The 27,085-nt window shown below is 39.0% G+C and overlaps 2 protein-coding genes across 2 annotated transcripts in view; one reads left to right on the top strand and one right to left on the bottom strand.

Moving 5' to 3' along the window:
- Nucleotides 1–27,085, bottom strand: part of PSMD1 (proteasome 26S subunit, non-ATPase 1) — a gene marked incomplete at its 5' end in the record, with an annotated part of 76,500 nt that overhangs the window by 36,296 nt on the left and 13,119 nt on the right. The window contains 7 exons of the mRNA XM_082003463.1: nt 21,632–21,696; nt 22,239–22,334; nt 22,917–23,113; nt 23,788–23,899; nt 24,811–24,984; nt 25,780–25,858; nt 26,525–26,613. Coding sequence (XP_081859589.1) covers nt 21,632–21,696; nt 22,239–22,334; nt 22,917–23,113; nt 23,788–23,899; nt 24,811–24,984; nt 25,780–25,858; nt 26,525–26,613 — 812 coding nt within the window. The remainder of the gene's footprint in view (nt 1–21,631; nt 21,697–22,238; nt 22,335–22,916; nt 23,114–23,787; nt 23,900–24,810; nt 24,985–25,779; nt 25,859–26,524; nt 26,614–27,085) is intronic.
- On the top strand, nt 225–10,307 carry HTR2B (5-hydroxytryptamine receptor 2B; the record flags this gene model as incomplete). The annotated part of the gene is made up of 3 exons (XM_082003558.1): nt 225–555; nt 7,224–7,424; nt 9,442–10,307. Exons 1-3 carry the CDS (start codon nt 228–230, stop codon nt 10,305–10,307), a joined length of 1,395 nt encoding a protein of 464 aa, XP_081859684.1. The 5' UTR covers nt 225–227.

The following is a 27,085-nucleotide window of genomic DNA, read 5'->3' as shown; positions in this document are numbered from 1 at the left end:
GGACACAAGAAAGGACTTTCATTTTTAAGACCTAATTACACCCAGCAAGGCACAGGATAAAAAAATTGGATACCAGCTCAGACATGGTTTCTGTATCTCAAAATAGCAGATGACCAGTTTACCATACTGACCATGCTGGCCTTTCTTCAGGACCATCCTGAACCAGAGACGAACAGTGAACTCTCACACCATACGCAATTCCTGCACAAAATACAGCTCCTGAATACATGCTGCTGGACACAAAAATGTCCTATCCTTTACATTCCCTGAATGGGTCTGGAGTTGGCAATGGATCTTTGTCGCCTCTCTCAGTAACAGAAGAGCCCAAGGAGGACTACTCAGGTGACGAACAAGGAAACAAAGTGCGTTGGGCAGCTTTACTGATCCTCCTGGTGATAATCCCCACCATTGGGGGGAACATACTTGTCATATTGGCAGTGTCTCTGGAGAAAAAGTTGCAATATGCTACCAACTACTTTTTGACGTCCTTGGCGGTGGCAGATTTGCTTGTGGGTCTGTTTGTGATGCCGATTGCCCTTCTCATAATATTATTTGGTAAGTACAGCGTGTTTGTTTCATCAGGCTAGCATATGAGGTTTAATTTGGGGAGGTCTAATTTAAACAGAAAAACGGTTTGCTTTCCACTATTCCAATTTTAAAAATCACTTGTATGAGGGCTGCTAAATCTTCTCTCCTTCTCACCTTAATATAGCTTAATGTCTTTATGGGAAGTATACCCACTGCAGATATTCATTCCTTTGAAACAAACCAAAAAAATCATCTGAGACTTAGAACTGGTACTAAACTGGAGTTGGACATGGGAAATTACATTTTGTACAGTGTAATATTATTTTAACAACATCAGCACAATGTTGGTATCTGTTCTATTGGTTATTATGCTAATTGCAGGCAGTCTTCTCTTAAAAAAAGGTGAAAGAAAAACTCGGTATCTGTTCAGTACACTAACCAGGTTTTGAACTTACTAAGAGTCAGACACCTAATTTTACCTTAGTATTGACTCCAAGCTCCATGAACAGTCAGAGGTGGTCCCTGGCACTAGTGACAACAAACTTTACCAGTACCGGTTTCAGAGAAACTGATTTTCTCCCACCCTGGGGAAAGCAGCAGATTCATAAAGCATCCCAAAGAATTAACTCATCTGTCAAGCCAAGGGAGCCTCAATCCAATTTATCATTTAGTCTAGTTCATATGGAATAAAATAGATATTTTTACATGAACATATACTGTGTGCGACATTTTCTTTCTGGTTAAGTGATTACAGAACAAGCGTATTCCCTCATGCCCAGCTTTATTTCAGATATTGCTTTTGACAACTAATCAGAGGCAGCTCTGTAGGAAAGTCTCTTTTACTCCTGAAGTTTCTTTAAGACCACATTTTAAAGGGTCTATTTTTGTATCATACAAATAGGGAAAAAAATCAAGGAGACTGTTTTTTCAATAAACTTACGGATTTACACAATTATCTTTAAGGTATAGCTACCATTGGGCCCTGTATAATGAAAGGCTGCAGTTCATTTTTCCTATGCTAGATTTTTAAGAGTTGCCCGAGCAACAAGCAAACACAATCATAAACTTTATTTCAGAAAGGCCATCAGCAGTTTTTGTTTGCTGCAGAAGACTGGTATCACTTTATTAACAAATGCATTTATTCACTAAATGCCTTGAGACTTAATTTCTGTATATTACAAACTGCTTCTCCCTAAACAGAAGCATGAATTGGAAGTCAGAATTCAGTGTTGAGATCATAATATAGTCTTTTTCAAGCAACGTTTTCTAAAAAGAATGAACATATGTGACCAGGACAGTGATTTCTAACTTGAAAAAACACTACAGTCACTTATTAAAAAAACGTTGGGATGTCACGTATGTGCACCTGTGTGTAGAGGGAAGAAACATATGTATATACATACTTACACACAAATACTGCAACTGCTTAGTTCCTGCCAAAGGCCACATTAATAATAAAAATGAAATTACTAACCATAAAAAGTACTAGTATTGGAATAGCAATCAATACAAAGGGAAGGCAAGTTCTGGATTTTGTGGAGTTGTTTCTTGGTGGTGGTGGTGTTTTTTGTTTTGGATTTTTAAATTATTTTCATTTTACTAGACTAATAAATATTTTCTTTTTAACTTTATAAAGAGGCTATTGCTCCTTAATCTCTCCATTAATCCAGTGCTAAACCCTGGTTACAACAGTCAGGAATGCTAGGAATCTTAATTTCAAAGTCAAACAAAAGCATCTTTCATGTTACAAGAAATTTACAAGAAAGTACCAAAATTAGTTATAATTAACTAAGTGAGATTGCAACCAGCCTTTCACATAGTAGTGGTTAAAACTGAAATTTCCTGCATGCAAGTCTCTCTCTGGCAGGCACCCAGAAAAACTGCTTTGCCTCTTCACTGACTGCGAGAAGATGCTGAGGTGTTTATAGATACAGTTCAAAGCATGAGCAAAACATGAGGAGTTACTGGAATGAAGCTGGAACAGATATTTAAATATATAACAAGCCTAAATCTTGAAGCTACATTAGGCAGATAACTACTTGAACATAGAATAATCATTGATAGCCAGAAAGACAATTAAATCCAGCCTCCTGGCATTTCCACACGGGAATGTTTGCATAACGATGAAATAGCTGGGTGCAGCTTCTAGATACAGAATACAAATATTATGCTTCCGATTTGGGACCGATATGTAATTATCTGGAGAATATTTGAGGGAAAAGGTGTGAACTAAGGTGCAGTCACATTAAATGATCCTGACTGTAAAAACTAATGTGTCACAGAGCGTTCAAAGTTAAAAACCTACCACAGATACTGGCTCCATGCCCTGACAGTACACTTACACAAAAATCTTCAGAAGTAGACTGTCTATGTAATAAAGAGCTGCCCCTTTTTTTAAACAAATAAATAAATCAATAAATCTGTAACTTGCAGGTATAATACCACAAGCAGATTATTTATTCTCAGCAGAGCGACCAAAATGTACTCTAGCATAAATATACACTGCAGTTTTCATTTAGGAGCGTGAGTGTGAGAATATACAAACAGCTAATTGCTTTTATGGCTTGCTAAATTCTTCTCATTTCTTCCAAAAAACAGGAGGGCACGTTAGCAAATAATTGCATTCTCTGAAATCTAACTTTCAAAAGAGTTATCCAAATTTCTAACACTCAAATACTGAAGGAAAGCAAAAATGTTGCTGTTCAGCAGATAGTGAAATTAGCAAATAAACTTAAGAGAGATCCCTGCATTTGCAAAGCCTGCAGCAGGAAGAAGTCTGTTGTCCACGGCTTGGTGGGCAAGCACTTACTTCGAGACAGTGCATGTGCCATCTTTTAAAATATATTCTCTATCCCTGATATTCATCCACTTAAAAATCAGAAAGTAATGCTGATTGTCCTAGGCTGCAAATCATTATTTTTAAAATCCATCACAAGCAATTGCAGTCTTAATCTTCCCCCATCACTGATGACGAACCACAGCAAATCTTCCCTTCTTGCTTGTGAAAACTACCAGAGAAAACTGCTTTAATTGAGGGCTACTTTCCAAAAATCTCAAATCTAGAACAAAGGTTTATTCCTTGCAAAGCAACTTTAATTAAAAAAAAAATTTACTTTTGCTAAATTAAAAAAACCTACATGACAGCATACAACTACTGTTGAAACTATAATTGTAGCAGGGAAATAAAGGCATGCAGCCACGGGGGTGAAACAGCAAGCCAGCAGCCTGGAAACGCCAGGCCTGGGCAGTCCATGAAGCTGGACACCACACACGCAGGCTACAGACACACACACACCAGTCTGAAGATTGAAGCCTAAGCTTAAGTCAGCCAGTGATTAAAAATATCCAATTTCCATCTCAGTAAAAGCACCATTATCTAACAGCAACAAAATTCTTTACGGGCAACACATTTCAGCAGCCCTTATAGCACAAGAACAAATGGTTTCCAAGCCTATTAAAAGATCTCTCTCAATCATGCTTATACATGTACACAAGCAGTACTTTCTCCCAAGCTTTCAAAAAACTTTTTGGTTTACAGCAAGAGCAGCTCTTCTATACTGTACTTTGTTTTAAAGACTACACAATTCCAAGGTATTTCCTATAAATAAAGCTTTTCTTAAATAAACGCTAATCAAGGGTAGACAGTTGTGGTAAAAGCTCATCTTGCTTCTCTTAGGGTGCAAGACAAACCTTAAAACATGTATTTTATCTTGTATTCACTCAAAATAAGGAAAATAATCTGCAACAGCGGCACTAGTGCAGTGCTGGGAAGATCCGAGGCAAGGTTTGTAGGAAGGAGGAATACCTTTTTATCTTATACCACCTGACAGCTGGAGAAACCAAACAAGTTTTCAGGCAGGCACGTTTGTCATGTAACCTAGGCATTTAAAAAGAAAAATTAAAAATCCAATCTGCTAGCTTGTTTAAATCAGCATTTTAACTCCCAAGGGAAAAAACGGTGGGCAATCTCAGTCATCCCGGTAAATGCTCTGGTCTGCTCCACCGATGTGGATCTACACTGGGATAATCAGATCTTGTAACCATCCAAACTAAGCATGATCGGTTAATGGGTTCATATTACTGCTTGGCAGAACACACTCATTTTACCTTCAGTCTGAATTATAAAGCAGGACAACAAACCAGCAGGTCACCATCAGGTTCAAGGGCCAGAGATGCTTTCTGACTCCTGAGGGGAAATACTCCATTTTTCTGTACTCACAAACCAACAGAATACACACCACCACTACCACCAGGAAAGCATAAAATCTCAGCCCAGAGCAGTCCCTCAAACACTAGACACGGAGTTTTAACACAGGTGTAACCAACAAATCAAAATCAGTAAAAGCAAAATGCACCACAGTATGAATCCTAGACAACTACACAACTCTTCTGTAAAGTATCAGTTTCACAATATTTGTTTTGTTTAAATAACCATATTCTTCAATTCTTATCAGCTACTGCATTTAAACTCTACTCTGATTTTGTTTGGATAAAAAACTTCACCTCATATACACAAATATAATAGTACATAACACCATAATCATGAATGTGATAACTTACTGCCTTCTGCAGCCAGTTCAAAATAAGACAAAAGTAAAGACAAAGCTTCCTCCATTCAGTTGCACTCATCAACTAACAAAAGCTCTTACAACTCAAAAATATACAAGGTTGCTTTGCATCAAATAGCTGTTTAAATGCATCTACATTTAAAAGAAGGGAAAGAGCTTTTTGTTACAAAATATCTGAGGATTTTCTTCTGCAAAGAGTAAATTAACTACAAAAGGGAAGAATTTATCACACTGCAATTCTCCAGAAAGCAAAGAAGTTATAATCCAGGCAGCAGCATGTAAATACTCTCAACAGAAGCATTAGCTGCTGACTTGAAATCCAGCTGTGTTACCTGCCAAGCTTCAGAATGCAGAATACACTTTGTTGTTCATGTTTTAGCTGAACTAAATCCTTCATCACAGAGTCAAAAGAAGTGGTCTTATTCTTCTGAAGCAAACAAAAATATTTAAAGCCCATCAAGTAAATTATTTCTTTTAACCGTATTTTTTTTCTCAGTTCCCCCCCCAGCTGGTTCCATGAGCTGCAAGCTTCATAATATACTAATTACAACTTTCTCATACCTGCCTGACAGAGCAATTTTTTGAAGCATATTTTCAATCATGACATCTATTTTAGCAAATATGCAGCTGGATACTAAAATTTACTGGTTAATGATCTGAAAAGAGACCCCCTCTTTTCCTTCTGCCTTACAGCCTGTATCATCCTCACCTGGGGTCCACTGCTTTGGGGATAGGTGAGGTTCGGTTCAGGCCTCCATCCATCTGTTCTCTTTAACAGGGGAGGTTTCCCAACACAGGTAAGAGTGCAGACAAGTACGCACTATGTCTGACTTTACAAAATTTTCCATCCTCTGGAGTTTATAATTCAAGTCAAGGCAGCACCATTATCATTTCCACCTATCATTCACATTATGAAAAAAATGTTTTTATCTCAAACTACTGCATCATTACTACATTGATAAGACTGGGCATTACAACTGTCCAGCTCGTTTGGGATTCTCAGTACGCAGATCTATTTATTCAGAGCAACGAGATCAAAACCATTCTGATTTGTTAGAAATGTCTTCCCCCCCACCCCCTCGATCATCATTCAATGAAGAACTGATTTTTCTGGCAATACTATTAACGTGCCTACTGATTGAGTGCATCTGAATTTTATACGGAAGAATATGTTTAGTACATCAGCTTCTACCATTAGAAACAGAAAAAACTTCTGTGTTCACACATTCTTCCCTAGGACTACAGAACATTCTTACAGACACACAACACTAAGATGAATCTCAAACTGAACACTGCTAGCACTGGATTACAATATAAACTACTTGTGAGTGAAAATAAAGCAGTTAAGAGAAAAAATATCGGAGTTTCATTAAAGTTCATTTGGTTTGGTATTGTAAACGTTAATAGGGGACACACAGATCACAAAAATATGAGCCTTTTTGAAGAGCTGAACATTACAAAACCTTTATCTTGGCCACAATGCGGTTGACAGACCCTATGTTCGCTATAAAGACTAGCATTAGGACAGGTAACTAATGTAGGAAACAGGATGTCAGACTTAAAATCCAAGCCATTGCTCTTGGGGCAGAGGGAAATTAAGACGCACATGAAAGCCCTTTAATTTTTTAGTGCTCAACTGCATCTGGCCAAGTGACAGAGTAAACTCATTTTAAAACTGTCTAGATTCTTCAAGACCACCACCAAGATTCATCTGTGGTTCTGCCCCATTATCTCCTCCATTTAATACAACCTTGAATCACAGGACTATCAAGGAGACATAGCTGCAAAAAATCATTTAACAGCAGGACACAAGGACCAAGCACAGTCATGGCCCATTTTTAGGTATCTTTTTTTATCCAGAGCTCTTGCCACAAAGAGCTTATGATCTAAAAAGGACAAAAAAACAGAGAAAGATTTATAATACACAAACAGCCTCATCAGTAGAATGGCAGCAACCATGGCAGTTAGGAGCTAACTAAAACGTAAGACAGAATCCAGCTGAGGCAGTGGAAAAGCTTGGTTCCTGTAGTATTACAAACTTCTCAAAGGTACTGATGCCAGGGGAAAACCACACACTGAAAACTCTCAAAAAGCTTAGATTCTAACGAGTTTTCTGTTCTCTTTCAGACAATGCCTGGCCTTTTCCAGCTGCCTTGTGTCCTATCTGGCTGTTCCTTGACGTCCTCTTTTCCACAGCTTCCATCATGCACCTCTGTGCCATCTCACTAGACCGCTATATTGCGATTAAAAAGCCAATCCAGGCTAGTCAGTACAATTCATGGGCTACAACAATCATCAAAATCATCGTGGTTTGGCTCATTTCAATAGGTATGTGAGACACTGAGACTGTAAAAGGAATGCAGAAGCTTTTCATGTCCAAAACATTAGGTGAAAGCTGAGCAAAATGAAAAATCTGGCCAAGTACTATTGGTTAGCAGACCCTAACACCTGGGCTGGTCTAAGTCCACCTCTTGGATCATACATAACTACATAATAAAAATCTGCCTGAACTGCCGGTCCTTATCAGGCTTACCAGAAAGGGCAAAGATTGAGTCGGGATAATCATCACTCTTCTTCATGGTCCTAAAACTCCAAAAATCAGAAGACAACATCTGCATGCATAGCATGTCCCCTGATAAAGCAAGATTTCATGTTCCTGTGGTGGTATAGTCTGTCCCAAACACAATTTTAAGCTGCTAAAATCTGTGCCTTACAATTGACCCATGAAGCATGTAAAAAAAGGTTAATTACTTACATCAAAAATTTAAAGGTGAGTGGCTGGTAACATTCACACTGAAAACTGAGATGCACTGGCCATATAGCATATAGAAAAGCTAATTTCCAAACAAAAAAAACGAACCCCAAACTCTGATCAGTTTTAATAAAGGATGCCAATGTATAAACCTAGCACCTTTGTGGTGTGCAGGTGGCACCTCACCTGTCTTTAATGCTTAAAAAAAAAAGTAAATGTGTTAAATGAGCTAAGGAGGTGAAAACATTTAATTCAAATAACTTAAGGTGTGCTACAGGCAGCCATAGGCTTAGTGATGTATGCCCTGTGTACAAGAGAAAGAACAAAATTATTCTAGATTACTAAGGCCAACAACGCATAGGAGAATGAGCACATCCAACTTCTTGGCCAAGGCACACATGCCTAAACCCAAAAATTCCGACCTGAAAAAAATTCTAGAAGTGATGTGATAGGAGAAAAGATGCTATCTCTATTTTATCACAAAGGAAACTATTAGCATGACAAGACACTTACAAGTTGACCTTTTAATGCCTGATTTATTGTTATTAATCAGTGCTGTACTTTTTTCATTTTTTTTTATCTAACACAAGTACTCTGCAGCTGAGCCAGGGTTCTTCAAATCAAAGGTTAATTTGGTTCAATCCTCATTTTAAATGTTTGCCATATCTGAAGGTGTACCTCTTATTAAGAAAGGGATCAAGTGGCTGAAGGGTAAACCGTTTTGCCCTTGCTGCTTCAACCAACTTCAGTAAGCAGAGTAGCAGAAGAATACAGTAAATCCCTAGATCTCATTAAGTGGTATCAGGAAACACAGCACAAATAACCTTCACCAGACAGCAAGGAACCTGTTGTTTTTGTTGTCATGTCAGACTGCCGGCAAATGAAGTGCTGACTGTAATGTAGTGGTTATAAAAAATTCATTTAGAAGACAAGACTGTGAACATTTTTTTAAACGAGTGGTGAATTACAGAGCTAGCCAGCCTCATTTAAACACTCTTAAATATGCAAGAGACTTTAAACAACAAATCCATCTCAAACACATTGCATAATTCTGGCATCTATTTAACTACTTGTATATATGAGAGCATGAAGCAGGCTGAAAAAAATCAGCTGTGTCCAGTCACTTGATGTGGTTAAGTTAAGAAGGAAAGACTCTTTTTATGTATTTACAGAACCACCCTCCAAAAAGTGCAAAGGTTACCCCAGAGGAAAAAAAAAAAAGCAGATGGCATTAGGGAAACACATTTCACTGGAGGAAAAGTCATACTAATTCTAACAAGTAGAGTCAAAGCAATTCATGTGTTCTACACTTGAGAAGTTGGCAACTTTATACTGCTTCCTCAGTCACTAAGGGTTAGGCCCAGTCTCCTTAGAAAGGGCACTCCGTTAAAGCTGAGCTTGCCAAGTCTCACAAAGTACTATTTGCCCAATTACCCACGTGATGCCTTCAACAATTCATGTTCTCTCCATCACACTGTGCCTGTTCCAGAGCTCAGGAACTCTTTTTCTTTAGAGACCCTGAGGCTTCAGGCCCCAAAAAAGGAGATGGCAAGTGATTACCATATGCTGAAGTACCTGGTTTTTCTCCTGTAGGCATTGCTATTCCGATCCCTATCAGAGGCATTGAAGATGGAAATGGCAACTTTACAAACGTTACGTGTGTCCTGATGCCTGATCGTTTTCATGACTTCATTCTGTACGGATCAGTGGCTGCGTTCTTCATTCCCCTCACTATCATGATAGTCACTTATTTTCTAACAATCCAAGTGCTACGCAAGAAGGCCTATTTGATCAACAAGCCACCTCCGCGTTTCACTTGGTCAACGGTGTCCACAGTATTTCAGCGTGACACAACAGCTGCCTCTTCACCAGAAAAGGTGGCCATGCTAAACGGCTCCAGAAAGGATGATATGCCAATATGCAGAACGTCTATGATTGGGAGGAAGTCCATGCAAACGATAACCAACGAACAAAGGGCGTCAAAAGTTTTGGGGATTGTATTTTTTCTTTTCTTGTTGATGTGGTGCCCATTTTTCATAACAAACGTAAGTTCAGTTCTGTGCAACTCCTGCAACAAGGAGGTTTTTCAAAAGCTTATGGAGATATTTGTTTGGATAGGATATGTATCCTCAGGAGTGAACCCTCTTGTCTATACACTCTTCAACAAAACATTTAGGGAGGCTTTCAGCAGGTATATCACTTGCAACTATTGGACATCAAAGCCTATCAAGGCCCTTCGGAAGCGCTCCAGCAGGATCTCTTTCAGAAGCTCTGTGGCAGAAAATTCCAAGCTTTTTGTCATGCATGGGATGAGAAATGGGATTAACCCCATTATGTACCAGAGCCCAATGAGGCTGAGGAGCTCACCCATACAAGCATCATCGGCCATTCTGTTGGATACATTGCTGCTCACAGAGAATGAAGTTGATAAAACAGAAGAACAAGTCAGCTATGTATAGTGAAATGGCAACCATGTCTATACCATAGTATTACTGTATGTATTATTCTAGGTAACTGTGCTATGAGAGGGTATAAATACTATTGTTTTCTGTTATTTATGCAAGCAATATCTTACAAATTTATATCAGTTCCTCCTCTCCAAAGTCTCCTCTACTTTAACCCCAACCCCATGGTGGCAACCCACAGTTTCATTCCATGATAAATGACTAATACAGAACTGTAGCCTACAGGAAGAGGGAAATAAATAAAAGCTAAATCAGTTTGAGTATTTGACTTCAGCTATCATCTTCAGTCTCTTCAAAGTACATTTTTTATAAGAAAAGCATCTCTGTACAAACACTACTTTAACATTCACTCTGGCAAGAAGACAGAACACCATAGGTTTATGCTCTATGAATAAAGTAGCAGGGGGATACAAGGTTGCTGATAATCTACCTTTACTCTGTGTAAACAAAACAGCACACAAGCTCACTGAATTGCCTCCTACAGATACAGGGTGAGAAAAAACTCCATGTGCAGAAATTATCCCTTTGTGGTTTTACTATAGGGGTCGGCAGAATCTCTTACTCACCTGAATTTCATCTCTATTACTCTCATACACACATAAACCTGGTATTGTCAGATTTGTCACAGAAAACTGTCCTTTCTTTGTTCATACTAAGAAAATGAAAGCATTTAACCAAAATGGGACAATACAACATCAATGATCATGAATAAAATTGGACAGGCAGTACCTGGAACATCCCTTTAATTTATATGAACAAACTTCCTTTTTTATGACCACTGGAACTTCAGTGAAAGCCTTCTCTCATCCAATATAGTTCACACAAAGTAGAAAAATCACAGAATAGCTATTTCACTTGAAAATAAGAGCGAGTGTTTAAGAGGCAGCAGAGACAAATAGTCTAGACCTGCACACATTCAGCTTAGTATAGCTCACAATAACTTCATTGGACTAATGGCATAAGATTACAGGTCCCAATCTACACTCTCTCTAACATGCTCAAGCCTCCCATGAAAGCACAAAATTCATAGAAAGAATCGCTCCTCGCAATCTGTAAAAGCTACCAGAGTCTATCATTTGGGAAATCAGGAGCTTCTGACAGTTCCAGACCATGTCTCTTTGAAACAGGAAATTGGATTTCCCCGAAGTACTGGAGTTCTTACAGTAAGCAGCCACCTCACCATTTTTTTCAATAGTTTCCATTTACAGTAAAATTTCAGCTCATGCTTTGTTTTCATTTTTAATGTTTTTAGAACTCTAGTTACATACTAAAATTATGTACAGCAAAAGGCTTAGGGTTTTTCAACTGCAGAACAGAAAGTACTAAAGATAACGTGTCCTTCCAACATTTATTTATATATATTTAATTTAAAACATATGCAAGTTCAAAACAGAGTCTAAGGTAACAACTGCCAGAGACTTCCAGGAGAAAGTATTAAAAATACTTCTGTGGTACTTACAGTAATTTGTCTCCTTCCTCCCCTTTTTGGTGATAGTCACTAGCCACTTAAGTTAGAATAAGCTTTAACTGCTCTTACTCCTCTTTCATTAATCAAATTTTTTTTAAAAGGATCCTGTAGTTAAAAGCAGAATTGATGGATTGCTATAGCAATAAAGGTGCCTACATCTAAAAATATTTGAGAATCAAAAGCCTTTAATAAGACCTAGATTACTTTGAAGTTTAGGTGGGGAGGGAGTAGGAATAAAACAAACCCCAAAATTTCCAGGCACGTAGCTGAAAACATCACAGACTAGTGTCTCATTTAATCTAAAGCAGGCACCCTGGAACCAGGTAAAAGGGCAATCACATCCACGCACAGAATGATCACAGCAAAAAAATTAAAAGCATCATTTGCAATGCAGGAACCAGCCTTCATGAGGAATACCAACCAAAAGGCAACTGGGCACAGCACCCTTCTTGAGGGGTTATTTCCCAGCAGCCAGAGAGTATAAGAAGCAGTCATCTTTGAAAACTCTCTTACTACTTAAATAAATCCATGCCGATTAAACAAAACATGGTTCATACAGCAGGGAGCAATCATCTACTTTCAGCAACAACTTAAATTTTCCCTTTCCAGCAGGAACATCACAGCTGGCTCACAGCATCTGGGAAGAGCGAGAGGTAACTTAGTTCTCTTCCATCTGATCCTGTTTTTGTACAGCTGTCAGTCTGCAATGATCAATGACACAAAGAGTAATTTGCCCTAGGTGTCCCACAGAGAATGGTTCCAAGGCCTCTTCATAATCAGTGGTTAGACTCCACCCATAGGAAACAATTCTTGAAAAAGTCTCACCCAGCAAAGATGTATTTTGTCAAGCCAGCATATAGATTTTTCAATTTTAGTAATCATAAATAGAAGCTCAACATGTTCCAGTTATGGAATTTAGTCAGCAATAACAAACCTCAATCAAAAGGACTAGTGACTAATCAAAAAGCCAGTCTTCCTACACAGAAAGTAAATTTCTCCATAGGCAGAAACACACAGTTAAGAAAACATGCACGTTCCATTTAAAACACTAAGTGTAAAAACAAATTGCTGTCTCCTGACAAAGCAAACAAAGAATTCAGGTAACAGTCTTGGAAAGCACAAGGACAGAGGGAGAAGAAAGACGAAGAGAAGATGCAGATCTGTGAAATAAAAAGACAACATAACAGACAGCAAAGATCATGTTTTAGCAACTGTATCTACAAGAACAGACTTGAACAAAGACATTATCTTCATTAGCAAGACTTGATTGAAAATAAGAATCACTGCAAGCTACTGTAAGAAAGCACAAGTTTGTTGTATGGTAGCTAAGGACAACACTGCTCATGTGGCATTGACAAGCGAGAGGGGAGGCTCAGGACTACATCCATGAGCATCATCTTTAAGTAACACAAATATATAAAATATATTTTTACATGCTGGCTGTGAAGTGTGGGTATTTTTATAGCTTCCAGCTTCATTCATAGAGATAACAGCCTAAATAATAATTGATAAAAGGTTTGCAGTCACTTGCTAGCAGAATACAAGACCTTTTTGTAGGAGAAAGGTGTCATGCACTTCCCATTTAACAAAAAAGAGAGACATTCCTTCCTCTGGAGTGAAATGCTCTCAATTCTTTCAGAATCTGGCCCATGCCAAACCAACCACCAGGCCAGCTCTATGGCCTCTATATACTACATAAAATAGTAACTTACACAGTTACCTAGTTCAGCTTTCCTCATTATCACAGAAACTTTTATCTGGCATATTTAATTTCTTTTTAAACTATTAGAGAAGGCAGAAAAAAGTCAAAGCTGATCTGCAACATACAAGCATTATGGGAAGAAATATATTTTAGAAGAACAATGGACAATGTTGTTGTTGTTTAATTATTTAAAATACATTAGGAGATATTTAGTCAACGTTCTGGCTGCCTATCTAATTAAGAATTACAGCACAGACATGGACAGAAGGACTACCTATACACAGCAGTCTTGCAGAGGGGAAAATAATGGAGACTGAAGCCTAACAGAATGAGTGCTTTGAAATGCAAATAAAGGGAATACCTTAAAAAAACCCAAACAAAACAACAACAAAAAAACCAAACAGTCAAAACCAAGCAAAACACAAACAAACAAAATCCTTTAAGCCACCCTAAAAAATAGAGAAGCAAGGAATTCAGCTAATCTCAACTGCGGTGACACAAAACATGTTTTGTGAAGCCAGTCCCAAACCATCTGGCATTCTATAAGCTGCAAGCCTTCAGTTCAGATTCTGTCCAAAAACTTCTAAGGCAGCCTGAAATATTTATTCATCACATCTTATATTCTCCAAGAGTAAAACTCTTCCTAACCACATCACACCTGGCCATACTAGTAGCAACTTTCAAATGCATCAAAATAGAATTAAAAAAATCCAGTGTTAAGCAGAAGTCAAGGCACTGAGAGGTTGATACTGTAAAGCTGTTTACTAGCATACAAAGAGGCACACTGATTTCTTATGCATCATAGAAAAATGTCATTTTCCTACACCATTTTCTTGTTGTGGAAGAATCCACAGCACTGCGAACTGGTATGAGAAAGCAAACGGATTACTCTGTGAATCTTTCTAGGCTGTCATATGTAACATCAGCCTTAAAAGATAAAGTAATGCAAGGACAGTAAACCTGGTAAAGGCATACTGAACAGCCTGAGGCAGTGGAGCCCAGAGAGGCAGGACACTCGCCAGACCTCTTCTGGCTCTTTGCCTTGCAAGCTGGAGCCAGGAGACCCAGAGTTTTGGCCAGTTCGCAGAACGGATTTAATATTACCTTGCAGCACTAGATTTCTCTCATCATATTGATAGAGATGCCTATGTACAACTGCTAAGTTGTTTGTCCTTTGTTTCACTTCCCCTTTGGCTTTCTAGGTAACCATCAACATGGCAAAAGCAACAGTCAGGAGTGAAGTAACTTCCATATTTTTGCTTTGGCATTTTACACTGTGGTGTTTACTGTCAGTGTCCATTCCTGTGAGACACGCTGTTTTCTCCAGTTGCAAAGAAAGGGTTTTGCCCTGCAGATCAGGAAAGGAAGCTTTTTCATTTTTAAATGGGAAGCTAGTTACAAAAATAGGAAAGATGGCTTGCTGAGGTGTCCATTTCTACTCTTATTTTTAATAATTAATGTCAAACCCTATTTGTCTAGTCGCATCTAAGATTCCTTGCATCCATGTATTGAGGCCCTTTCCAACCTCTGAAAAACATCATCATGTTCTTAAAAATGAAGAGTTTCTGGCTCTCTGAAGGATCCTCTTTACGAATGCTCTAGACACGTGACAGCAACTCATTTTCAAATTCATTAAACCCTGCACAACAAATGAGCCTTTTATTCTGCAAGATGCACATCAATATTCCATAATAAAATCCAACAGGAAGTTTTTGCCATAAAAAAAATTAATCAACTTCATTTAATGGCTCAAAGAAACTCAGCATTTTTGATAACTTAATTTGAAGCTTCAGTTGCTGAACAGTAGTTTTAAAGCAAATTCAAGGATAGACAAGCAATTCAGTCATAAATCGCACTCCTTAAAATGTTTAGTTAAAGTTAAAAAGCCTTAATGTGTATAATCTGAGAAACCGAAAGTATTTTTCTGGAATTAGAGGTTTGGGGGAGAACATAACTAGACTGGTTTCTCTTCCTCTTCTCATGCATGCTGTGTTCAGCAATCTGAAAAATTTGTATATATATAAGCTTATAGGCTTATTATAGGCACTATAGGCAGTATTTTTAGGTCCTAAGGAGCAAGTGACTTCCTGAAGGAATACTTTTGAGCTTTCAGCAGGGTACAAGCTAGGCTGAAGAAACTCAGATTTAAACCAATCAAATTAATTTACCTATCTGTGTAAACATTCCAGTTTACAGTTACAGGAAGTTAAAACACTTGCTGAGATTTTCAAAAGCTCTCATTGATATAAGGCTCTGAGACCTATTTTCTAAAGTAAGTAACATCTCATGCATACAAATAATCTAGAACAAAGACAAAACAATAGCAGGGAAAGAGTTAATGCAAGATGTCATAGTGTATTGTTTGAAACAATGAATGTATTTGTGCAACCTGATTGTAGAGCTACAATTTTCATTAGAAGCTAGATTAGTTTTGCCAGAGAAGCCAAGGGACTTCTGCAATGCACTACAGTTTGGTCGGTGAAGACATACAGCTCTGTTTCCAGTTTCAGACCTGCAGGTAAAGGCATTTTCAAATCAAAAAGACTTCAGTGAAAGTCTAAGGCTTCTTCTGATTATAGTAAGATTTCTGTTACTATCAGCCTTTCACTGAAAGGGACCCTCATTCTCCTCTCCCAGGAAGACTGAAGAAGACAAAGATAAAATGGGTTGGAGGGTAAACAAAACCCTTTTAATCTTTCCTACACAAGAATTAACAAGCAAGGATGTTTCACTAAATTCCTCCTCTTCACAATTAATACACTGAAAAAATCACTGGTACAGATCACATTAGAGTGACTGTTAGCCTCATACTCAATTACCCAGAAGATCTGCCATCTGCCCACTGCATAAAGGTAGGTTAGAGGAGTTAAAGAAAACAAACTGTCCAAGTCTTCCTGGAACAAAATCCAAGTATCTGATCTGTGTTTGCTTTAAAGCAAATATATAGCGTTAAAATATCAAAGGCTATGTAAACACAAAGAATACAAAAGCAGGAAACATTACTATTTCACTTGCATCATCCTAAAATGAAGAACTGAACATAAGCCACACAGAGTTCTCCATGTTTGGGTAGCCCACACTTATCAGCAGAGACTACATCTTCCTTTTGGGACTCTTTAGAGGCTGCATTGTTCCCTCTCCTGCCTTAGCCTTTTCCCAACAACATTGCACCAAGGCAGAAGCAGCATCCCGCAACTTAACTCCTACTTCCTCATGGCTCTTATCCCCCTGGACTTAAAAACTGCTGTGAGAGCATTAAACCTTTTTAGTTAATGCTTTCAAGCACTGCTGCATCCCATATTGAAGGCTTCTCCCTAAACAGATTTGTTAGATCTGTAACACTTCTACCTACTCATTTTGTATACAAACTGAAGTGTTTAGATACACTGCAGCATTGCTCTAACATGCAACTATAAAAATAAAGCTGACTACATAAACCAATCACATCTCACTCTGCAGTATAAACAAAGATCAGTTCATGATCTTGGTAAAAATTAAGCTAAAAATGTGGTAAAGTGGTAAAAATTAAGATAAAAATAATTCTTTCCATTTTTAAAAAAGTAAAACACTTCAAATTTATCATGTTTTCCATCTCATCATAATAGTCTTAAAAAAAGGGCTGATCAGAAACCACAAGAGCCTTAAATACTGTTTTCCAACAGCATGATAAATATTTTATACCACTTTAGTAGAAAGAAGGACTAATATATAAACATCAACAATAAGGTAAGTTTGCTATCTACGATCACTGGCAAAAGTATCATGACTGGGAGAAGAAAGACACATTACAGTAGGCAAGTCAATACATCACTTCTCTTCTTGCCGTTTCACAAAACAGCTTCTTGTACAGCCCTGCATCCACGCTGCAATCTACAAACATCTCAAGCTTTATCCATGCCTCTGTACCATTTTACAATAACATTTTACTTGTGTCTCCTGTAAGAGGTGGCCATTTTTAAAAATGATACGCAAAAAGTCTCTGTTTTTTATGCTGTACTATTTTGACTCTCTTGCTAGTTGTGAAGAAGAAAGGAGGAGATCATTCTGAAACAATTCTCTTGCACCAGAGCATTTTCTGCTAATTTAATATAGTGGCATGAAAATGATCAGTTGCAAAATACATAACTAGTGCCTAATTTTTGTATGGCACAAAGTTGAGAGGGAAAAAAGCCATACCAAGTCCTATAGCCAGCCAGCTTGTGCTTTTGATCCCCCATCTGCAGACCTGCTGACTGCTTCTAAACAGTCAGCAAAAACAGAATTAACAGCAGCAACACTGCTGGTCAACAAGCTTCAATTCTACATACATGACCCCCTGGAAAGCTTTAGGGAATCCAAGTAGTAACAAGGAAGTTAGAACAAGGAAGTTAAGTTTTGTGCAATATGAACAAGACGCCACAATGTAGATGTGGTGCTTAGGGACATGGTTTAGTGGTGGATTGGCAGTGCTAGGTTAATGGTTGGACTCGATCTTAAAGATCTTTTCCACTTCCAACCTAAATGATTCTATGATTCTATTCTGCAGCTCAAGCAGTATGATTGCAACTGCTTTGCTCCCTCAAGCAACTTGCCTGCGGATGTTCACGCATCCAGGCAAGCATGTATACAACATCCAAATGCATAACTGCAGCAGTAACCCCTGCTCCCCTAATCCCTTCAAAGCTCTTGCACCATAGCTGATATTCTGAGCAATGCAGAGTCCATCAAGCATTCCTTACATGGCTTACCCTCAAAGTACACCACAGGAGCTGCTGAGCAAATACAGCTAGTGATGCTGTTGCAGAAGCAAGAATTTTACCAACTTTTTACCTTTACTCCAGGCAACAAAGAGTACTTTGGAAAAGAACGTAGAAAGAAAACTTATGAACACTGCTGAAAGTGCATTTTAATGTTTTTAAAGTTATCTGAGAAGGTAAAAGGTATTGCAGTTACAAAAACCCCGCCTGATACTAATTTCAAGAAAGCCATAACTACAGACTGTTTTCACTTGATATATTAAGGAATATAGAAATTCTCTTAAGGAATTATATGCTAAGGAAAGTACTGAATGGTGTAACTGATTAATTTGATATCTTTCATAACACACTAGAAAATTTAATCTTGCAATTCTTAGGCAAAACTTAATAACCTAGACTAGAACATCCCATCTAAACCTTAATTCATTAATTTTGAACAATGAAGTAGCCATACACATTCTTCTGTAGACTTTTCACTGGAAAAGTGAAAAAATCTAAAAAAATTTCTGTGGTAAAAAAAATAAAGAAGTTAATCTTCAAGTTAAAGTGAAACCTTGTTGCTTTATTAAGTGTCATGTTTTATTACATTATGTTCTATCACATTTCACTCTGTTACTGTGCTGCTTTCATTAGCTCTAGCCATAAAAGCCAAGCTGTGCTCTTGAGTGTACACAGGGTTGCATGTATGTGCTAGCAAGGAAGACTCACAGAGGTAAACAAGGACAGAAAAGTCTTACAGAATGTTCTGCTACACAAACGTATTACCTAAAAATAGCTGGCTTTGTGACGTTTATGACACTTTTAGTTCAAATCCAAGAGGAAGAACATTTATTCACAGATAGCTGTAACAAAAGGAGAAAACAAACTAGGTATTTATGACACAAAGTAATTTGTGGGCTCTAGCTGTCAGGAGCCCTGTCATGTTCACCAATGGTGCTTTTAAGGAAACTACCACCCTCTGTGTAACTTCCACCCTTATATGGATTTTATTATTCCTATAGGAGGAACAGACAAGCACAAGTCTGTGCATACTCCTGCTGCTGTAGTATACAGCCCAGCAGATGAACTCATACCTCCAGCATGCTCAACCCTACAGCAATGGTATGAATTCCCTGAGAAAAAACACAGACCACCTTAAACAAATTGATTCTCTTAGTTTAATCCTGACTTCACAGTTCCTTTTCTGGAACCACATACAAAGAATTCAACAAGGTGTCTTCTCACAGGAGCTTCCATCATGTTCCTTCACCTAAGATGAGATTAATTTCTGGGGCTTAGCCCAGTGTGTTACAGACCTGTTCGCCTCCCATCACAAAGCACTTCATTCAAAAGCTCCATATTCCTAGCAGCTGACAGATCACTGCTCTTTAAAGGAAATCCAGTTAGACTTCAACAAACAACAATCCCAAGAAAGAGATGGAGTTTTAGTCATGAAATCTGACAAACTCACAGCCTGCTTGCTCTTTATGTCTTTGCATACCTGCAGTGTCAAGATGGGACAGAGCACACAATTAGTGCTAACTAGCAGGTTCAGCAAACAGGAAAGGTAAATCTAGATCCCTAGACTGACAGACAGTATTTCTTTACAGGAATTGAAACATGGCTTTTGGTTTATAATTAGAGAGAGTAATGCAGGGGTGGGGCCCTCTAAGCAGAAAATCCCTTTCACCGCTGCACGAGAATGTAGGGGTCCGGGCTAGACAAACCAAGGGCTCCCTCCAGAACTGTGTCTCAAAGTAAAACAACTGATCATGCATTTTGCAAAAATTATCAAGTGAAAAGTCTTAGCAACTACAACAGCCTAACACAAGCCTTTTGCCTCCAGAAACCAGTGATAATCAACTCGGAAGTCCTTTGCTACCAAGCAAGGTGGACATTGGAATTTACAAAGAAATGTTCCTCCCTATTGTGCAAGCAAGTTTTGGACTGCAGCCCTCCAGAAAGGGAAGGGAGGATGCTGGATAAGATCAGAACCACTGCAGAGCAGGTGAAAGAGTCAAAGATGATGTCACTCATTTCCTCATTGCTGGATATGGAGAGAACAGGCCCAGAACTATCTTGCTTCAAGATGCCAGCACATGGTAAGTAGTTTAGCTCAGAGCCTTGAAAGCTTCTCATTTTGGTAGGAGCTATCAATGTCCAATTATGTTCTGCATTTGTTGAAAAGAAAAACGACATTGAAATCAGAGATCAAAAGTGCTTTGTCACAACCTGTTTGGAAAAAAGATGCCTGAAACTATGGAAGGCCTGTGTGGAATTTTCCTTCTGTACACAGATGCACAAGCCAGTTAAACAGCCCCTTCGGCTTCAGACAGATCGGCTATGCAGTGAGGAACGGTCTGCGCTCAGTGAAAGCAACGGAGCAGAAGCTCTTGGGAGACTCCTGCTGCCCACAGAGAGAATTCGTTCTGTTTGGAAACTACATTTAATTGCAGCCAGAATATGCTTCAGGTAATGGAATGGAGCAGAGCAATTTCTATGTGAGGAACAACTTGGTTAATGAAAAATTGACTGATCATATTAGTAACCCTTTTTTTTTTTTAATAACAGCTTTAAGCACTTCTTATTCTGCTTTTTAGGATGAATTTACAGACTGCTACTTCCTCAAAGAAGGTGTGAACAAAGATTTTAAAATTACAGTCCTGGATCCAACTATGCACTGCCTCCTCTCAGACACACTCAAAGGCTGCAGCTTGGCTCAGTGCTCAGACTACACAAATTATTGTATTAACAGATGAAGATTTAGTCCTTGGGAAGCTTCCCAACTCCTCTGTCTGATAAAGAAAACCCCAGAACACCTCTTGCCTAGGGAACTATAGAACACTACAGAGCACTACAAAAATACCAGTTCACCAACAGGTTTCACTTTAGAGAACCAAAGCAAACATCATGACTATTTTGTGATGGGCTTACATTACCACAACGTAAGCCCAGTAACATGTCAGGATTTAACAGTGGATACTTAAACAAAGACTATTTCGACATCCTTCTTCAGGTTATTTTTACTGAAGTCACAGCCTCCAGGAATGTTTTAGATCGCAATTAGGCAGACGTATCTGAGCACTTCTGCCTTTAAAAGGCCTAGCACAAGCACTGTATATTTAATTTTTAATTAATTCTCAGTTCTACAAATATTAATTTTTCATTCTATTTGTCAACTTCATGTAACTCAATACAGACAATTAAGCCGTAAGTTCAGAAACCTACAGAAAGGTATTTTAAGCATCTACTGAACATTAAGGAAGGAGTCTAATTCTGAAACAAGTTTTATATTCTCTCAATTTTTTGACTTTTCAACCTCTATTCAATTAGCAATTGAATTATTTTGTGAAAGCAACAGCATAGACATTTCCTGAAAACATAACAGACACCAAATTGAAGGCTGTAGAAGTGACCATAGAAGATATTGTACCTGAACAGAATGAAACCAAGTGACTCAACAGCTGCCCGCCTCACATCATCATTCACATCGCTCACCTACAAAAGGGAAAACAGGACATTCAGAACATAGTTAAAACAATTGAGGACTCTGCAACATTTCAGGCCAAGTGTCAGGCACACAAGTTAATCAAGAAGACAGGATTATAGAGGAAGTTGACAATCATGTTCAGCCTCAGCTGAAAGAGCCTCACCCTTGTTCATACACTGTGATGGCAAGCCTATCACAAAGAGCAGACAGACCTCATCTTTCACAGCTCAAATTGCTTTTTCCCAGCCCATCATTACACAGAATATTCACTGCAAACCTGTCACCAAATACTTTAGGATCATGTTTTATTTTTCAATAGGTTCCCTTTTTGTGATAGCAGTTTGAATATTCTCTTGCTGAAAGTCTACTTATCCTAACGTCAGAAGACCCTGTTATTTCTACTCGTAGTATTAAGGAAAGCTTTCAGCACTTTACAATCTCCGATTTGGACCGGAACATTAACACTGTAGACACAAAGCCTGTTGAAGTGATGTGCTTACTCTCTCGACACAAATTTCTTGCTATGTGCTCCTAAGTCCACAGTACTTACAGCCACATGCAGTAGGCGTCTGATAGCCTTGTTGTTCCCTGAGCCACAGTATGCCATAGCAACGGTGTACATGCCAGAACGACGGAGAATTGGATCCTGGAAGAGAAAGTATCAATATTTAACATCCATCCAAACAGGCACTCAGTAATTCTGACTTTAAATCTATTCCACTCTTGGGCCTGGTATCTGCAAACAGGTAGCCTCAGTGCTTAATTGTTTATTAGGGATGAGTAACAGGACAATCACCAAAGCAGGCTGTCATTACCAATTTCAGAGGAACAGAAAGTTGCTACACCACAGGCTGCCAAAGACAGTATCTGGCAGATGTGTCATTCTGCTTCTTACTCACTATCTGCTGTTGACCACTACTAGATCCTTGAGAGTGACCCACCTAAAGCGAGCCTCACCTGTTTTTAACCATTACACCCTGTTCTGCTCCTTGTTGCTGCTCACAGGACTATGGAGACCAACTATGAGGCTAAAGAAATAGACAACTAAGCACTGCTGTTCTTGTATTTCTGATCAGTGATGCAACATGTGAAACTGCCCAACTTCAGACCTATGTAAGAACTTCCTGGTTCGAAACAGCCAACCCACCATAGCTAGAGATTTCACAAAATGACAGGAAGGTCACCCATATAACAAAAGGGCCAGGGATTAAGTCACAGCTAAACTTACCTTATCTCTGCAGAGACTCTCAATGAGAGCATCTGCCTCCTCCATCCTCCCGTACATGACCAGAGCAATTCCAACCGCAAGGCCTCGCAAAATCTTTTCATGCTGGGTTTCTTGTGCATAGCCAACCATGTCCTCAATAGCCTGAGCATTTTTAGATCCCAACATAACCAATCCCAGTGCCAGGCCAGCTGCCTCACCTGCACAGCACAGAAAAGCAAAAAAAAAAAAAAAAAAAAAAAAAAAAAAAAAAATCAAGCAAACTCTGTTTCCAAAAGTAGTAAATATTACATCTAGAGAATCACACAAGATGTAGGCCAACAGATCACTTCTGGATACCACCGTGCCCAGCAACCCATTATTCATGGCCAAATGTTCTTGTAATGATAACCTACCAGCCACAACTTAGTGCTCTTCCCTACCAAGTTCAATTTTCTCTTCCTTGGGCCAAGAACTGCTGAACTAATTTTTTCCTGTGATCCCCTGCAAATGTAGCAGTAGCCCCCACAAGCTCCTCCAAGCCTGTGTCTCAGCCAAAAAGGGCACATGGGTCTGGAGATCAAACAATGCTAAATAAAAAGTGTAAGACAAAGGAAAGAACAGCGCAAAATAAGGGGCTGTTTAAAGACCTAGCATGTCTTATCAATATTTGGCATAGTACCACAGACCAGTTCTAATAGGACCTCTGAACATTACTACCTAAAGAGCATTACTAACTAAAGAACTGCACTGATCAAGAAAAGGTCAGTAAACAACACACAGCTAAGGCAATGTAGAAGCGATCTATACTGCTAAGAGAAAACCTGAAAAAAAAACCCCACAGATACATGGCAAGGCCTCAGGTGGTCATTTGCTTTCAAAGTAGAACATTTACCTGTCACTGCATCGTCCTGGTATAGATTTGTTTTCAGCAAATCGTACACATCTTGACGTGCTGTCCCCATGGCAGCCAGACCCAAACCCAGGCTGCCACCATGTCGGACAATCTAGAGAAGCACACACAAGTTTAGTCATCATAAAACAAGGAACAACATAGCTCCAGCTGAAGTAGACATATTTCCATCAATATAAAGCTGCAAACTTTTAGCCCCAAACCACCCAAAGGACCTTTTGACCTGTTAGAAATACCACTTCCACCATCTCAAGCAGTAATTCTGATGAAAGAGGCAGAAAACAGAATAAAAATGGCAGTTCAAAAGCCCATAAAGAATGAGTATAAGAAACCACAAGAGACTCTCCAGTATCTTCCCCTGAGTGATTTATGTAAAACCATAAATTTGTGCCATGTGTAAAAACTGCTGCCTAGTAGTAGCATTTGCACGGAAAGGTAAATCAGTACCCACTTAAACAGTCTACATCCTCTTTTGTCCCAACAAGGGATATAGGAAAAGCAGTACATTTGCAATAAGACAAGTGGGATCCATTCACAGAATGTTTAAAGATGTAGTCTGAAACTACCCAAAGGAAGAAGGGAACATGCTGGGAAAATACAAGTCTATCTACAAACAGTAAGTGGTAAAGTAAAACACTTCTTTTTGTATAAGATGCATTAAACCCACAGGGCAGCAGAAGCATTTTGTGGCTTATTTCTTTGACAGTTGAGCTGTAAGCAGTAACAGTGCCTGAATACTGCAGGTCCACTAGCAAAACAAAGTACATCTATACGTAGTAAGAAAAATGAAGGTAGATTCACTGTCAAATACGAAGAATTTCCTAAAAATCTTACTTAAACCTTGAACAATAGGTTGTGAAAACCAGACTTCATATTTAAGACCCTCAGGAGGTATATCACACCACTGTCACAGTCTTAGTTACCTCCAACCCCCACTTCTAAACAAATAGCACCCTTCTGGATACCCCAACAAAACAGAGGTTCGTTAGTGAACCCAGTACCTACATCATTACTGGCATTCTTCAGCTGGTTCAGCAAATAGTCAATGATGTCCCCACCATGGTTTGCATGAATGAGACCCAAGGCATAGAGACCTCCACCTTCCTGGTAGGCTGACCCTGGAGAGGTGTCCTTGGGTAGGTACGTTGCCATTAGCTGTAATGCTTCTTTCTCATGACCCTGTATGTCCAGTATCCAGCAGGAAGGGAAGACAGTGGGAAGTGAAAGGTCAAAAAACAGTAGATGCAAACACTTCACGATACTATTTAAACAAGCCGGGAGAAAACATGCTATAGCCATTACTTTTTCCACAAAATTCAGCCTTTCAGTGCTGTACAATCAGCAAAGAATCCTTCTGTTTTATTAACCCCAGTACACGAGTATTCGTCAATCACTTGGTCACTGATGTAAACCGGGACAAATTTGGCCTGAAGCTACACAGATTCATTCACTAGAGCACTTCAACACGGGTTGAGGCACACAAAACAATTACAAAGACTTCTTGCTATTTCAAAACAGGTTTAAATATACCTTCCCTGCGAATGAATTTGAAGAAAATGACCACTGCCTAGGTCAGCATTCAAACTTACTACAGTAAGGACTTTGGTACCGTCCCAAAGCCAGGAAATACACTTAAGAAATATGCACCTGCACTATTAATAGCTAGAAACCATCAACTTTGTTCAACTCACAAAGGAAGAGGAGAACTAGGAAGAAGACTCTCCTTGAGCTATGTTATCCTACCACCTTTTTGATGATCAGCAAAACATGCCATAAACTAGATTGGGTATCAGACGAGATGGACTTGATAAACCACAGCTTTTCTTTAGTGCAAAGACACAATGCTACAGCTGTGCCTTGCAATAGACTAGGTAAACTGGAGCACAGGCATCATTCAGAATCCCCACTTCAATGTCTTCAGTGTTCACAAGCCAAACATTTATACTGAACAGAGAGGAATGAACACAATGTTACCTTGTGTATAACACCCAAGCTGGCGGTAGCAGTAAACTTAGCCCAGTTAGTGGCCCTGGCCAGCCACTCCAAATTGTCTCTGGAAGACAAGAAGAGAAAGGTTATACAAAGTTTTTCATACAGCCCATTCCTTGCACTGCAAGTAAGGTTTCACAGCACTAAAAACAGCTTTCAAACCAGAAAGTAGCTCCAGAAGGCAAGGCGGCTAACCGCATTTCCACTCTGTATCCCTCCCCGCTTCATCAGCCCTGATTTTTCGCTGGTAGCAGTCAAGATCCTAGATACTGTCATATCAGTGAAAAATGGAGAACAAGTACTCAATAGGTAGCCCATCAACTCTGTGGGAGAAACTTCAGCAGGGTTTCTGGAGCTTCCCTCAAGACCCTAATAAGGTCAACTTCCCTTCTGAGAGTCATTCAGCACTGTCAGTCTCTACCAAAAAAGATACATCACCATCTCAGAAATCCTCCAGCTAGTAAACAAGGAGAACAGAAATTCCCAATCTCCACCCTCCAAACTGCTAACAGTTAGCACTCAAATACATCCAGTTTGTGAGGCTAGAGAAAAGGAAACAACTGATGGTTCTTCCCTCTATCTCCACATTTGTTTTCAGATCCTTTGTTTATTCTTCTCCAAGCCCACCAGGGCTCTGCAGCCACCCTTTTGAAAGTATCAAGCCAAGTAGGGCAGCAATGTTGTTCAAACACCTCTAAATGACATTGGAACTTCCTTGCCATAGATTTACCTAAGGAACTGGTCACTGGTTGTACCACAGTGCATAAAGGAGTTTGCTATAACTGTTGCTGTATGACACACGGAATTCCGCACTGCATCCTGAAAGAACAAAAACAATCAGTATCACCAGCCAGCAAAAGACATGACCTAGGTCACTTAACATGCCTGTCAGTACACTAGAAAAATGGTTGTAATTAGGCTCAATTTAACCAGCAATTTCCCTTTAATCAAAGTTAATAGATTGTTAATACATTCTAACATATCCTCAACCCATCTTCCCAGTGCAAACTAATCCCTTCTATGAGTTTCTGTCAGAGATGTGATTACTTCAATTGCAGCTTAACTGCAGAACCGCCGCTTCTGATTCCCAGAACTACAAAGCGTGTGCTCCTGATGTTTTCAAGCCATCCCTAGAACGCTATACAGGATCACTCCCAAGCACTTAACCAGCAGATGGAAAAGATTTTCCAATACATTTGAAGTGCCTCCTGAAATAATGAACCCACTGACAAGGATTCCCTGCCATTTTTGCTGATGATGTGCATCTCATTTCACATATAAAAAACTTCTG

The sequence above is a fragment of the Phaethon aethereus genome, assembly GCF_964289735.1.
Source record: "Phaethon aethereus genome assembly, chromosome: 9".
NCBI lineage: Eukaryota > Metazoa > Chordata > Aves > Phaethontiformes > Phaethontidae > Phaethon > Phaethon aethereus.
The sequence above is the reverse complement of the archived record's forward strand: the minus strand, read 5'-3'. Positions and strand labels throughout refer to the sequence as shown.